General features: G+C 35.4%; 1 protein-coding gene across 1 annotated transcript in view; it reads right to left on the reverse strand.

Moving 5' to 3' along the window:
- Positions 1 to 380: 380 nt before the first annotated feature.
- The window catches only part of trpc7b (transient receptor potential cation channel, subfamily C, member 7b), a 29,635-nt gene continuing 17,205 nt past the window's right edge, over positions 381 to 12,810 (reverse strand). The window contains exons 5-11 of the mRNA XM_088932425.1: positions 12,470 to 12,703; positions 8,059 to 8,323; positions 3,580 to 3,775; positions 2,790 to 3,011; positions 1,671 to 1,751; positions 1,095 to 1,170; positions 381 to 520 (exon numbers count right to left, since the gene is read on the reverse strand). Coding sequence (XP_088788551.1) covers positions 381 to 520; positions 1,095 to 1,170; positions 1,671 to 1,751; positions 2,790 to 3,011; positions 3,580 to 3,775; positions 8,059 to 8,323; positions 12,470 to 12,703 — 1,214 coding nt within the window. The remainder of the gene's footprint in view (positions 521 to 1,094; positions 1,171 to 1,670; positions 1,752 to 2,789; positions 3,012 to 3,579; positions 3,776 to 8,058; positions 8,324 to 12,469; positions 12,704 to 12,810) is intronic.

The following is a 12,810-nucleotide window of genomic DNA, read 5'->3' on the forward strand; positions in this document are numbered from 1 at the left end:
CACTCTGCTTACATGTTTTTAGAGAATATATGCTGGATTTTACCAGCTCCTACTAAAATGTTAAAAAAATGAAACTGACACCATTTTTGCCCGGTATCAATCTCTCATTGATAGACAATTTCCCAACAGCCCCTTCAATGTGGTTCAGGCTCCTCAGAAAAAAAAGGTGCGAAGTCTTTATAACCCTTTCCTTTTTTAATCACACACACATCCAATCTCAGAATCCATTCAGACAAAAGGGTTTTCGTAAGGCGCATCAGAATGTCTGTTTTTTGATGTCATGTTTGGCACTTATGAGTGCTGTACCTGCAGATCGGATATGGTTATGTTTTAAAGGTCTGTTGTACAGTATTTCCTTTAAAACCTGGAGCTGATTCCAGTCAAGGTTTCTTCATGTTCTTTCCAAATTTGTCACTAAGCTGTTGGATGAGATCTGCGAGTTCACCAGTGGCTTGGGATTTTTCCTCCAGCAGCTCATAGCGAAGGCTTGAGATGTCCTGCTTTATCTCCTTCAGCTCACCTGCAATGCAACAACATATTCTGTGGTGGCAGGAACACTTCACTTTTATTTCAGACTTGAATTCAGAGAGACATCTCACATTGCTGTCACAGATTTTGAATGCGTTTTTTTTACTACATATTAACTTTAGATTATAATGCATTCATGTAATATTTTTGCATATTTTAGTAATCCTTTAGTAAATATACAAGACAGAAATGACTACTTCTGTTGTTTCCTTGTGTCTAATAGTCAGAATTATTATAGGCAAGCTTTAACTGAATGATCAATCCCACTAAATTAGATTTAACTGCATGAATTTATGAAAAAAAACAAAGCTATACTGATTGTTTCTCGTTATCAAACAAGAAATTACATTAATTTTCTCACAATAACATAACAACAGCTGTAGGCAGAAGGGATTTTCTCAAAATTCATAGAGTACCCGGAATAAAATGACAGCGTTTCATATAATCGAAACATAAGCCAAAGACAAATTTGTATTTCAAGCATGCACGTGTTCAGCTTTAAATATGCCCCTGAGATAAAGTCATGTAAATGCAAATTTTACATAGAACTAATGGGATGATTTTACCTTCATTGACTTCATCATTCTCTCTATCAACCTGAGCCTTCAGAACATAACGTTTAATGAGCCGCTTCATTATTTTCTGCCGAGGAGGAAATAAGTTAGATGCACCAAGATAGACAGACCATTTGAAGGAAAACAGCATTACATGGCTGGAGTCTAACCTCACGCCATCTTGAACAAGACACACACTTTGACAATCCATTCTCTTCTGCTCTTCTCTAGTCTGTGCTTGTAAAACTTAAAAGCTTTTAAAGGCAGTAAGTAAAATCGAATGTCAAAAATGTTTTCTTCAAGGGATTAAGCTGACACTCCCAGAATGATGCTTTTTTCTAGACAAAATACAGTTTTTGCAGCAAATACTACCTACAGTACATAATTTCTTTATAGTACATTCAAAGCAGTGAAGTGCAAAGCTTTGTTAACTCATCGATATAATTATTAGTAGTTTTAGCATCATATAACCTTTGTTTCCAAGGGCCAAAAAGTACATGTATACAAGTACATGTATAAAATATTCCTGTTTACAGTCAAAATATGGATAACAGATTCATTCCTGCCTAAAATGGCAGAATTACTCACCTGATACCTGGTTGGGTTTTTAATAGGCTTTCTCACACCAAAGCTATCCAATGTCCTCGAGCTGGATTTGTATCGATCTGGCTGATATATGATAAAAAATAAAAACAATTGCTGAAAAAATGTATTATTGCCTTAAAAAAGAACAAGGAAAATGAAATATCTTGTGTTTTCTTAAAATTACCATACTGTAGCTATCCACTTAGGGTACATACAGTAAATTACCAGAGTGAAGTTTGTACAAGGTATCCCTGAGGGATTCATCACTCTTCATTTTAACTTTTTAAAATAAAGTTTTTGAATTGTAATCCCAAGAACATACAAATATTTTTTTAAGTAACGTCTTTATCATTAGAATGAGAGCCTAACCGAGCCACAGAACTACAAGGACATCATCCTAGATTATACTGTAGGTACCAATCCATTGCAGAGTTAATTTTGAGAACCAGTTACCCTGGACAGCATGTCTTCAGACTGAGGTAGAAAAGCGCAGTATACCCAGACAAACAAGGGGGGACCATGCAAATAGCAAACAGAGAGCCAGATTTGAACCTAGAAATTGCAGTATTTCCCACAATTGCTTACAGTTACATAGCGCTTTTCTGGACACACCACTCAAAATGCTTTACAGGTAATGGGAACTCCCCTCCACCACCACCAATATGCAGCACCCACCTGGATTATGCAATGGCAGCTGTAGTGCGCCAGTACACTCACCACACATCAGCTTTCAGTGGGAAGGAGAACAGAGTGATGAAGCTAATTCATAAATGGGGATTATTAGGATGCCATATTTGGGGTAACACCCCTACTCTTTTTGAGAAATGCCCTGGGATTTTGTTACGACCATAGAGAGCCAGGAACTCAGTTTTACGTGTCATCCGAAGAATTGCACAATTTTGCAGTATAGTGTCCCCATCACTATAATGGGGCGTTAGGACCCACAAAGACTGCAGGGTAAGGGCTCCCTACTGGCCCTGCTAACACCACTTCCAGCAGCAACCTTAGGAGGTCTCCTATGCAGGTACTGACCAGGCACACACCTCTTTAGCTTCAATGGGTTGCCATTTGTGAGTTGCAGGGTGATATAGCTGCTGGCATTACAGTCTGCTGTATTCTTACCTTTGGTTTGGAGTTGAGCATTCCCATTTCCACATCACTGTCAGACTTCTTGGCTTTAGCCTTACAGAGACGGATGAGGCAGGACTTGGTGTGGAGGATGAGATAGTAGAATGATTTTGGACTGGGCACTAGGTTAAAAGGGGCAGGCAAAGTCCTGCCTTCATCAAAGTATGATAGCCAAAGTTTTGCACGAGCAAACTTCCATTCCACATCGGCATCTTCCTGTGAACAGGGAAACTGTAACCAGCTTCTATTTCTAAGCAAAAAGACAGCCTTCTGGACAGGGAGCTACACGATTACTTGTGGAAACCCCAGTAATAACTTAATTTAGGACAGTGTGGGACCACAAAGCTTATAACAATACATACTGTTTAATGGTGCAGACAGTGTTTATGAAAACCAAATGCATGAAAAAATGAATTATAATTCATACAATTTTCATACAGTATATACAAAGAATCTGTAATTACAAATTGATTGACAGTTGCTTTTACTGCAAAATAAATCATTCAACAGAATGATTCATTCAGAATAGCTCAGGCCCCAGGTAGAAAATTACTGTTCCTAGCAATTATTTACTTCAATAAGTTGCAGAATTGGAGCAAAATTTCTACTGAAAGAAAGCATTAGACACAAACCTATATTTTGCAATTCCCTTTCATCCCACAAAAATCATAGCTTAAGTGCAGTTTATTCTTGATTTAATTAAAAAACAATAGGAAAGCAGTTTATATGTCAATTCAATAAGAAACTTAATATTTAGAAGCAGTACGCTTGGTATCTGTCTCACCTCAATCTCCTGGTAGGAATTATTGATCATGGCAATCAACATGTTGAGGAGCACCACCACCATAGTAACATTGTAGACACCATAAAGAACATAGCCTATGTTCTCTATGAATTTGTGGTCATACTTAAGGACTACAGAGATCACCTCAGACAAACCGAAGATGGACCAGAAAAGAGTCTTAAAGCTTTCTTCGACACTGCAAATAAAACAAAGAATCTGATGAAAAATAAGTTGTGAAAACCACAAGAAAATGAATTCTATTCTTTGTATGGCTGCTACCTAAAAAAGTTAAATTGCAACATTTGTTTGAAATTAAAGCATACAATGAGTTAATGATGATGACGGAAAAATTGCACTGTTTGAAAAACCTGATCATATACTGTACTTACATTCTTCATAGAATAATGTTTTCAAGCCAATCTGAACACTAAATTTACATTTAAGGTTTTATGCTTGGGCTGACTTTGAAAAAAGGTAACAGATCTTATTACAGACTTAAGCTCCTTATCATTTGATTAGTTCCTGTATCTAGCCTTTATGTGAGATTCAAACACATATAAATGAGCTTATATACGCAGGCAATTTTTCAGGAATTTAAAAACTTTAACTACTAAGTTCTAATAACTTGTCGTCATCATCATCATTGTTAATTTCTATGATATACAGTATAATTATACAGGATTTAATTACAAGGAAGCACTTCATTTGTATTAGAAGTATCACATTTTATGTTGAATTAGAGTTTTAAACAAATTGAACAAATAGATCTAATACTAAAAATACAACTAATAAACCTCTCTTTAAATGTTTTACCATGAGAAAGTATGTGTAAATTTGTTTTTTAATCATAAGCTAACTGTGATCACCTGCCTTCTAAACATTCACAGGCACTTAAAAAGTGTTCAGGGTAAGGCTGCCATCTTTTCCCCCATGTTTTTGAGATGTTATTCTCTTACAGTGTTGTTTAACAAACATTGAATGACAATTAAGACTTTTTTTTATACAATAACAATAATAATAATAAATAACAATAATTATAACAATAATTATAATAACAAAAATAGTTTAGGTTACCCTAAGTGTGGGTACTTATATGCAGACAGATCTGAGGTCCTGATGTATTTCTGTGTTGTTCATGAGATGTAATGTGCAGAATAGAAAAAAAAAACATCAAGACTTGGATTAGGGAAGGAAACTGGCTATAATGATAATTAAAGTTATTGGCTATAACACTTTTAAAGCCTTGCATTGGAATGGTCGTGTGCAGTGGTGTAGGTCATTGCAGGTCATTTTTCTATCGTCAAAACAAAATACAAACTAAATCCAAAATTATTATGTTTAAATCGGCACACAAAACTATTCCCTTTTATGTTTTATTTAACAACACAATATTTTGACACTAGCAGGGCATCATTTTTGGCCTGGTGATCAAAATGTTTGCGCATCATCAAGAAAGTTCTAAGTGTTCTTGGTTTGGGCACTGTCACAGTTAAGGAATATATGTTCAGCAATTTCTTTTCAAATTGGGCCTGTCACACACAAAGTACTGAAGCCAAAACCCCTGAGAGTAGATTATGACTCACCTCTTTTGTTCCAGATTTTGAAATGAGCAAACTAAATTATATCTGTACTGCCTAAAAGGCGAGAAAAGACTCATCTTTTTATTTCATACACTGGTATTGGCCAATCTATAAAATATTAAAACATTGAATTTTTCAGTACCTCTACAGGGTTCCATCATAGGGATTTTATTTTAAATGTTAATCTCCAATTTAACGTCTGCACTGCACTATTGCTCCTAACCAATAAAATTGTACATCAGGCATTTAAAATATAGGAGTAATTATGGTCCCCTGAAAGTACTTTTGACCCATTCAAGTTAAAATTAGAAACAAGTAAAAATGATACTTATCCCTATAGAATCACTGTTACCACATTGTTAACAATACTGCACTAACAATTATTCATTATTATACCAACACAGGGTATTTCAAATGGGTTCAGTAACAGGAGTAGAAGACGATTGCAATAATGATTTGAATACTTTATAAACCAAGTTCTCTATTAGGGATTTTCCACCAATAATACTGCTGGTATCTTTGTATAGCCACAGACAAATTAATTGATACAGTAAATCACCATTGTTTTTGTTTTGTTATTTGATCTTTCTTTGTATTGATATTCGTAATTTTTTAGTCATTATTCTATGTTACTATCAACAAGTTGGAAATTCCTGAGTCTTCTCTCAAGACAGAAATAAAAGTCAGAAATAAAACTGAGGGTTAAATGTATAGAGGAGAATCAAGAATATTGCATGGACATCAAGAAAAAATCCAACATGCACGATTCATGTTCAATTCCAATTTCATTTCTCAATACAAAAAATCTCTTATTACCAAACTTTATACCAGCCAAAGATCTTTGGAAATAAGATCCAGTTTTTGTTAAACTCAATTATTCAACGCACATAACCTTCATATCCTGATTAGGTAGGAGAGATTCCATAATCATATCACATATTGCTCATTCTCCTTGTACTAACAATATCTGATTAAAAACAAACAGATATAAAATACCCTTTTTACTTAATCTAATTTTAGAGATTTCTTATATTCCTAAAACATTACCTTATTATATCTCTCAATATTGCTCAAAGGATTTTCATTTGCATTCAAAGATTTGCACTCACTTTTAAATTACACTGCTCTTCCTATGAAATATTTCTTTCTCATAATAAAGGATCTAAGTGCCAATTGATAGCTAAGAGCTTCTGTCACAGCCTATATACAATAGATACAAGTTATGGAGATAGATGATGCAATGAGAAAACAACATTATGCAGAAAACATCCATTTTTACAAATTCCCAGGAACTGATGATACAAAGGATCAGAAGCATTAATTGATTTTTTTCTCATTATGTATCATTAATCAGAGTCCTTAGCTATATATTCCCATTGGATATTAAGAATTCTAAATTCTTGAACTATTGTAATTAGTTTCCTACAGTAGGTCCACACAAGACAGGACTAGAGACTGTTTTGTTGCCTCTGTCTTCTGATTTTCATAATGATCAATGTCTTGATTCTCTAATTTAACCAATTATTATTTTTGTCTGTTGACACCTATAAACTCTGCAGAACTGCAGAATGTGAGATCCAGGAATAGCCATCCCTGTCTTAGACTGTCATGCAATGCTGGGTTTCACTCCACCTTCCCTGAAGAGCTAATTATTTGCTGCAATCTGTTCAAATATTGCCAAGCTATATCTTGCTTTTGATAAGAAGCCAGCATAAGTGAGAACTGAGAATTGATTTATGATTGTATTTTTTAATGAATAAATTAAAATATTTGTTACATTTTGAGGCAATTGACACCCATCTTTTTTCTCAATGTTATTTTTAGTTCACAGCTAAAAAAATCTGTAATCAACAAAATCAGGAGCACAAATGCTTGCTGATTGTCAAACTTTAAGTACTACACTGTCCTCTACTGGAAGTACCGTGAAAACACCACAAATTGTCAAAGAGTTTCTAATCCATTTTTTCTCTGTAAATAAAATATCCCACTAATGTAGATGAGCACTTAAATAATCATTTTAAATTTACTATTCACCAATTAACATCCTTAAGAACTCACTAAGCACTAAGGCATCTTAGGAGTGTGTGCCAGATGTAAAGGGAAACCACAATTAGGCTCCCTGCCAGGGAAACATTTCCTGGCTCTTGACATTGCTTCAGCAGTTGAAATAAATGCATGGATACATATGTCTCCACAAGATGAATCAAAGACAAAATTAGAGCTAACAAAAACACTCATTTCAGGAATAGTCACAATCTACTGTTTGCTTGTGTATAAGCTTCTCTGTCTAATTCTGGAATTAAAATATGTGCATTATTCCCCTCCAATTTAAAATCAGATATTGCCAATCAATGTAAATCAACATTTTAACACTTATAGTCCTCAGGTTTTACTTGTTTTTAGGCTCTGCAATAACCACATTAATATATTTTACCCTAAAATTGTGTTCTCTAACATAATCACAGAGTGTTAATTTTTCAATGGACTTTTAAAAGTTTCATGTTCTACTATTTTGGGTGAGAGTATCATAAACCCTTAAAAGCTGCTATGAAAGTCATTACAGATTCTAAGGTTTCTTTTGTTTTCAAAAGCGATAGGCTTGATGAGTATATGGCTTCTGATGCATTTTACAACAGGTTCTACTGCAGAGATAATTAAGAGATTCCTAAATAATTACCCATGCTATATGTTAACATTTATTGTACTTCATCAAATTCATTAAAACAAGATGATCAAACAGAGGTATTTGAAATAGGGTAGGTATAAGAGGGTTGGTCATTTTAAATACTATATAAAAACCACAGGCTTTGTCTTAAACTACCACTTTCCTGCATCAGGACCTGTTCTTAACCAAAAGCCTCCCAGCTCTTATTGTGAAGAGTAGGTCAAGCTAACTCACGTTGTGAAGGCAGGATTGTATTTTGCACCCAGGTAGTAGGAGTACAGATTAAACATTCCGATCATGAAGGCCACAAACACCATGATGAAGATGACCATGAATTTGAAGATGTCCTTCACTGTCCGGCCAAGAGAGATCTGCAGGGGGCCAAAGCTCTCATTCGCTGGCAGGATATAAGCTATTCTGGAGAAGCTAAGGACTACTGCGATGGCATACAGCCCCTCTGATATGATCTGTGGGTCTGAAGGAAGCCACTTGTTTCTCGCTGAAAGAAAGAGAAAGGACACTTTAAGGTGGAAGAAAAGGTAAATTATATGCTGCATCCAATGGAAAAACATACAAAACAAAACTAAATACAAACTAAAGCACACACCATAGATTTTATTTTGCTTTGGCACTAAAGCTTTAGCATAAGTGATGAACGATATACTTCCAAAGGTAAAACATGTTAATAATCACTTCTGTTTACAAAAAAAATGGAGTAAGAATAATTCCTTAAAAAATATTTTTTTTCACAAATGGGAACAAGAAGTAGAGATGAATATAGAATGAAATATAAAAATTACAAATACTGTACAGCAATGAGACAGCTCACTGGTGCTGCTTTGAAGAACATATTCTGCAAACTGAACTAAATCTCTTTTTTATTTTTCATCTGCAACAGATCAAAGTATCTTGTTTGTTGGTTTCCATCAATACCATGTAGAGTTAGCACCTGAGAGTATAGAGCTCATCTAAAAGCTTTCATAAATATGTCTCCTAGACATTACATCACTAAATCTATCTGAGTTACTGATTTAGGATGAGTCACTCACATCAACATGTAACTCTGCATGAGAGTGGAAACCTCTTCCTCATGAACAATAAGTTGCTCTACAAGAACATATAGCACAATAAATCTTATTTCAAAGGTTCAAGATCTCATCATCTAGTTTTGATTGAAATTTACTCCACAAATTCTTAAGGACTGAGGGAGAGCAGGACATTACATACTCCTTGTATTTATTTTAAACAGGACTAAGCACGTGTCATGGAAAATCCTAAATAGGAAAAAAAAAAACACATAATATTGTGTAAGCTAACCCCAAAATACTAAAAAGGTCCCAGTTCATTCATCCATCCATTTTCTAAGAGAGCCAGAGCCTATCCCGGTAAGCAACAGGTACAAGGCAGGATACACCCTGGATGGGACGCAAGTCCATCGAAGGGCAGAAAGACACCAAGCACAAACAAGTAAAATGTTTATTCCATGCTGAAAAGAGAAGAAAGGAAACAACCTTTCGGCTGTGGAATCTTCTTCAGTTAGACACCCGAAGAAGGCTCCACACCCGAAAAGTTGTGTTTCCTTTCTTCTCTTCAGCATGGAGTAAACCCTTACTTGTTCCTTTGCAGCTGACGCATGCTGACGCAGCTACCTACAGTACTTGAACTACAAGAACAAACATGCACACACTCACACAAGACCAATTTTCCCTCAAGACAAACTTTTCATATGTTTTTGGACTATGGGAGAAAACTGAAACACCCAGAGGAAACCCACGTAAACATTTGGAGAACATACAAACTCCATGCAGATAACACCCCAGTTCCAGAATTGAATCCTGGGCCCCAGTGCTGCATGGCAGCAATGCTAATCACTGTACAGTACCACTGTGCAGCCCAGGTCACTGTTTAGTCATTTTTTAATTTTGAATGTTTATGACATATGAAATGTTTTCTAGATTACTTTGTCTAAGGGCAGTGAAGCTCCAAATGTTACCTGGAATGTAGTGGACTGTGAAAAGATGACAATTTTAATTGGCCTCCAAGGTATATTGTGTCCTATGCACTGTTCTGAAGAGCTGAAATGATGCCGTAAAGCTGTGCACCCTAAAGAAGTCCAAGCTCCCAAACCAGATGTTAATAGCCAAAAATAGGCAATTAAAAATTCAGTTTTACAGTTGCTTTTCCTAATTCAGGCAACCCAAAAATAATTAATTCTGAAGCAACTACTACTTCGGCTTTTCTACTTATTTGCAGAGTACATCCATCATTCCCTAGATCTCATATTTCAATGTCATACATTGTATGTTGTAAAAATAATTACTACTAGTCCAGAGTCTGAATTGCTAAGAAGTTCTTTTGAAGTTGATGAATAACAGTTTCATGCAAACTTCTGGAAATTGAAATGAAATCATTGTGCTTTACAGCAAATCTCTGATAGATTAAAACCTAACTGAAAAAAACAAAAACATTTACTAGGAGTTAGTCCACAGCTCAAGAGTTATATTACTAGCAGACACTTTTGTGGGTTTGCCTTTGTCATAGATAAATTTGCCCCACTGTAATGTTTGGTGTTAAGATCCATCTGGGTCTCACACTGTCTTAAGTATGGAAAAGACTATCATAACACTAACTGAAGTAAAAGTTTATTCATATTTACAACCCTATCTCTATCTCTGCCAAAACCTTAACTCTTGTCTCACTGTGGTATTAACCCTATAAATCAATACAGAACTGACCTTTGAGTGACAAATGTGACTCAAAGGAAGAACCCAAAATAGAGTAGGTCAGTTGTGAAAATGGAGGTTAAAATTAATCTCTTAACTTCGGCTTTTAAAACACAACCATAGCACGAAATGAACACAATTCTAACTCCAAGGTTTTCTAAATCCAAGTTTTACATAAACCTGAAACTCCTGTTTTAATGCTGTTTTAATACAACTTCTTTTTCAAGTACTATAAGTAGAATTGGTACATTAAAGACCAACACATTACTTCGGAGTAAAACATAGTGGTATCTATTTTGAGTTAACATTTTAATCGTTTAATTGAATTATTTATATAGCTTGAGTGATCATTTATTCTTACCTTACATTTTTTTAATTAACCTGTATTTGAAGTAGATTTGGTAGTAGGCCTAAGTGTCAGTACCTCAAAGCGCCAAAGTTTGAAGCTAGCAATCCAAATAATATCCACTATGTTCTAGTGCTAACTTAATGCAAGGTTTATTGATATTTCTAACTTTAGCCTTAGATCCACCAGAGCCCCAACTCCTGTGTTAATTACAGCCCAGTGTTATGTAGAATGAGAAAATAGGCTTTACAAGAAAAAAAAGCTAAATTTGGTGTTAAGTTGACGTCTCAGATATTGTTACAACCAATTTTAATTGCAATAAAGATTCAGATAGCCTATGGATTTGGGGTATTGTTAAGATGAAAATTCCATTTAGAGTAGAATAAGCTTTAAAGCAAAATTGAAAGAATTACAAAGTAATTGTTTTCTTTTTTTATCTGCAATAAAATATAGTATAAATGAAATCTGTCATTTTTTTATAATATTTTCTATTTTTCTATTACGTTTGTTTTTATTAAAATACCATTTAAATTAGATTCGGAACTTGCTTTTCATCTGAAGATTACCAGAAAATAAATTATTGTGCTGTGGTATATCAGCCACAAGATGGCGCCCTCTATAAAGTCTTACATTCTGGAGACAAAGTCAGCTGAGTTCTGAAGATACAGATATACTGTAGAATACATAAATATTAATAATGTTTCAGTTGCATATGTTATAAATTCCCTTCCTTCATCTGCACACATAGATACATATGGAAACATCAAAACTACCTTTACTATTAATATGCCAACTTTGTATATTTAATAGTCTCCAAGCAACAACAAAGAGACAACACCAACAGTTTACAACAACAATCAATTTTTTCCCCCCTAGACTGCTTTCTTGGACACAAATTGCAGCTAATAGATATTTTTCCACTCTCACCATTAATTTGTACATAGCAGGTGCTCCTCTGTTCATTTCAGTAAAATGGCCAATTACAGTAAAAGCTGGAGAACGTCTTATCCTTGCTATCTTGCATTAGAATATCTGTGATTTGTTTCTGTTGGTGATGCAATTTTAAGTTTCAGAAGGTATAATGTCATATCAATACTTCTACTTTTCCTTCTGGTAAACTCAATGCTATTTCAAGCATTCTTTCACAGCAGCTAAGTGAGGCAGCCTGCATTCTGCATTTCCATGCTAAGCTTTATTGCATGTTAGATCTCAAGAGCACAGCAGAATGTGCTCTCCAGAACCAGATACTGATCTCTGACCAGCTCCAGTACTTTCAAGTACAGGCTATCGATTCAGCATTACCATACCACAACACTTATTTTAAAGCAAGCGTTACCTCTGCATACTGTACATGCTACCAGTGTGGCTCCCTGAAGCACACTTAAAATGCTATTCTCAAAGTCAAGGAGTTTTTTTTTTTAAGTTTTACTCATCCTACTGTAGTTTTGAAAACAAAACATGCCACAACAGGGCACACAGAAAGGAGGGAGTCACATAAAGTTGTTGCTAAGCAAGAGCAGAGCAAAACCTTTATCATGAGGTCTCATGCCTAGTTAATCCCTCACGGCCATCTTACCATAAGTGAAATACGCCACCTCAGCTGGCAAAGAGGCATTGCTGAGGTCGTTGTTGGGCACGTGAAGATCGACGTAAAGCTGTGCCTTCGAGGCCTTCAGAAAGGCCATCAGCCTGGCGGTGAATGAGGCCACAAAAATTGACAGCATCCCGAAATCCAAAACATTCCACAGGTGCATGACATACTCTCGTGGACCGTCAGCCCAGATCTCCTTACACTCTGACCAGATCATCCCTGCAGGCAAGAACAGATTCATAGACATAGGCGGGCATTAGTAATGGGAGAGGCAAATAGCGATTACGTTTCTGACATAAAAATAAATGTCACGGGCTTACGAAAAG

The sequence above is a fragment of the Atractosteus spatula genome, chromosome 14 (assembly GCF_055471065.1).
Source record: "Atractosteus spatula isolate fAtrSpa1 chromosome 14, fAtrSpa1.hap1, whole genome shotgun sequence".
Classification (NCBI taxonomy): Eukaryota; Metazoa; Chordata; class Actinopteri; order Semionotiformes; family Lepisosteidae; genus Atractosteus; species Atractosteus spatula.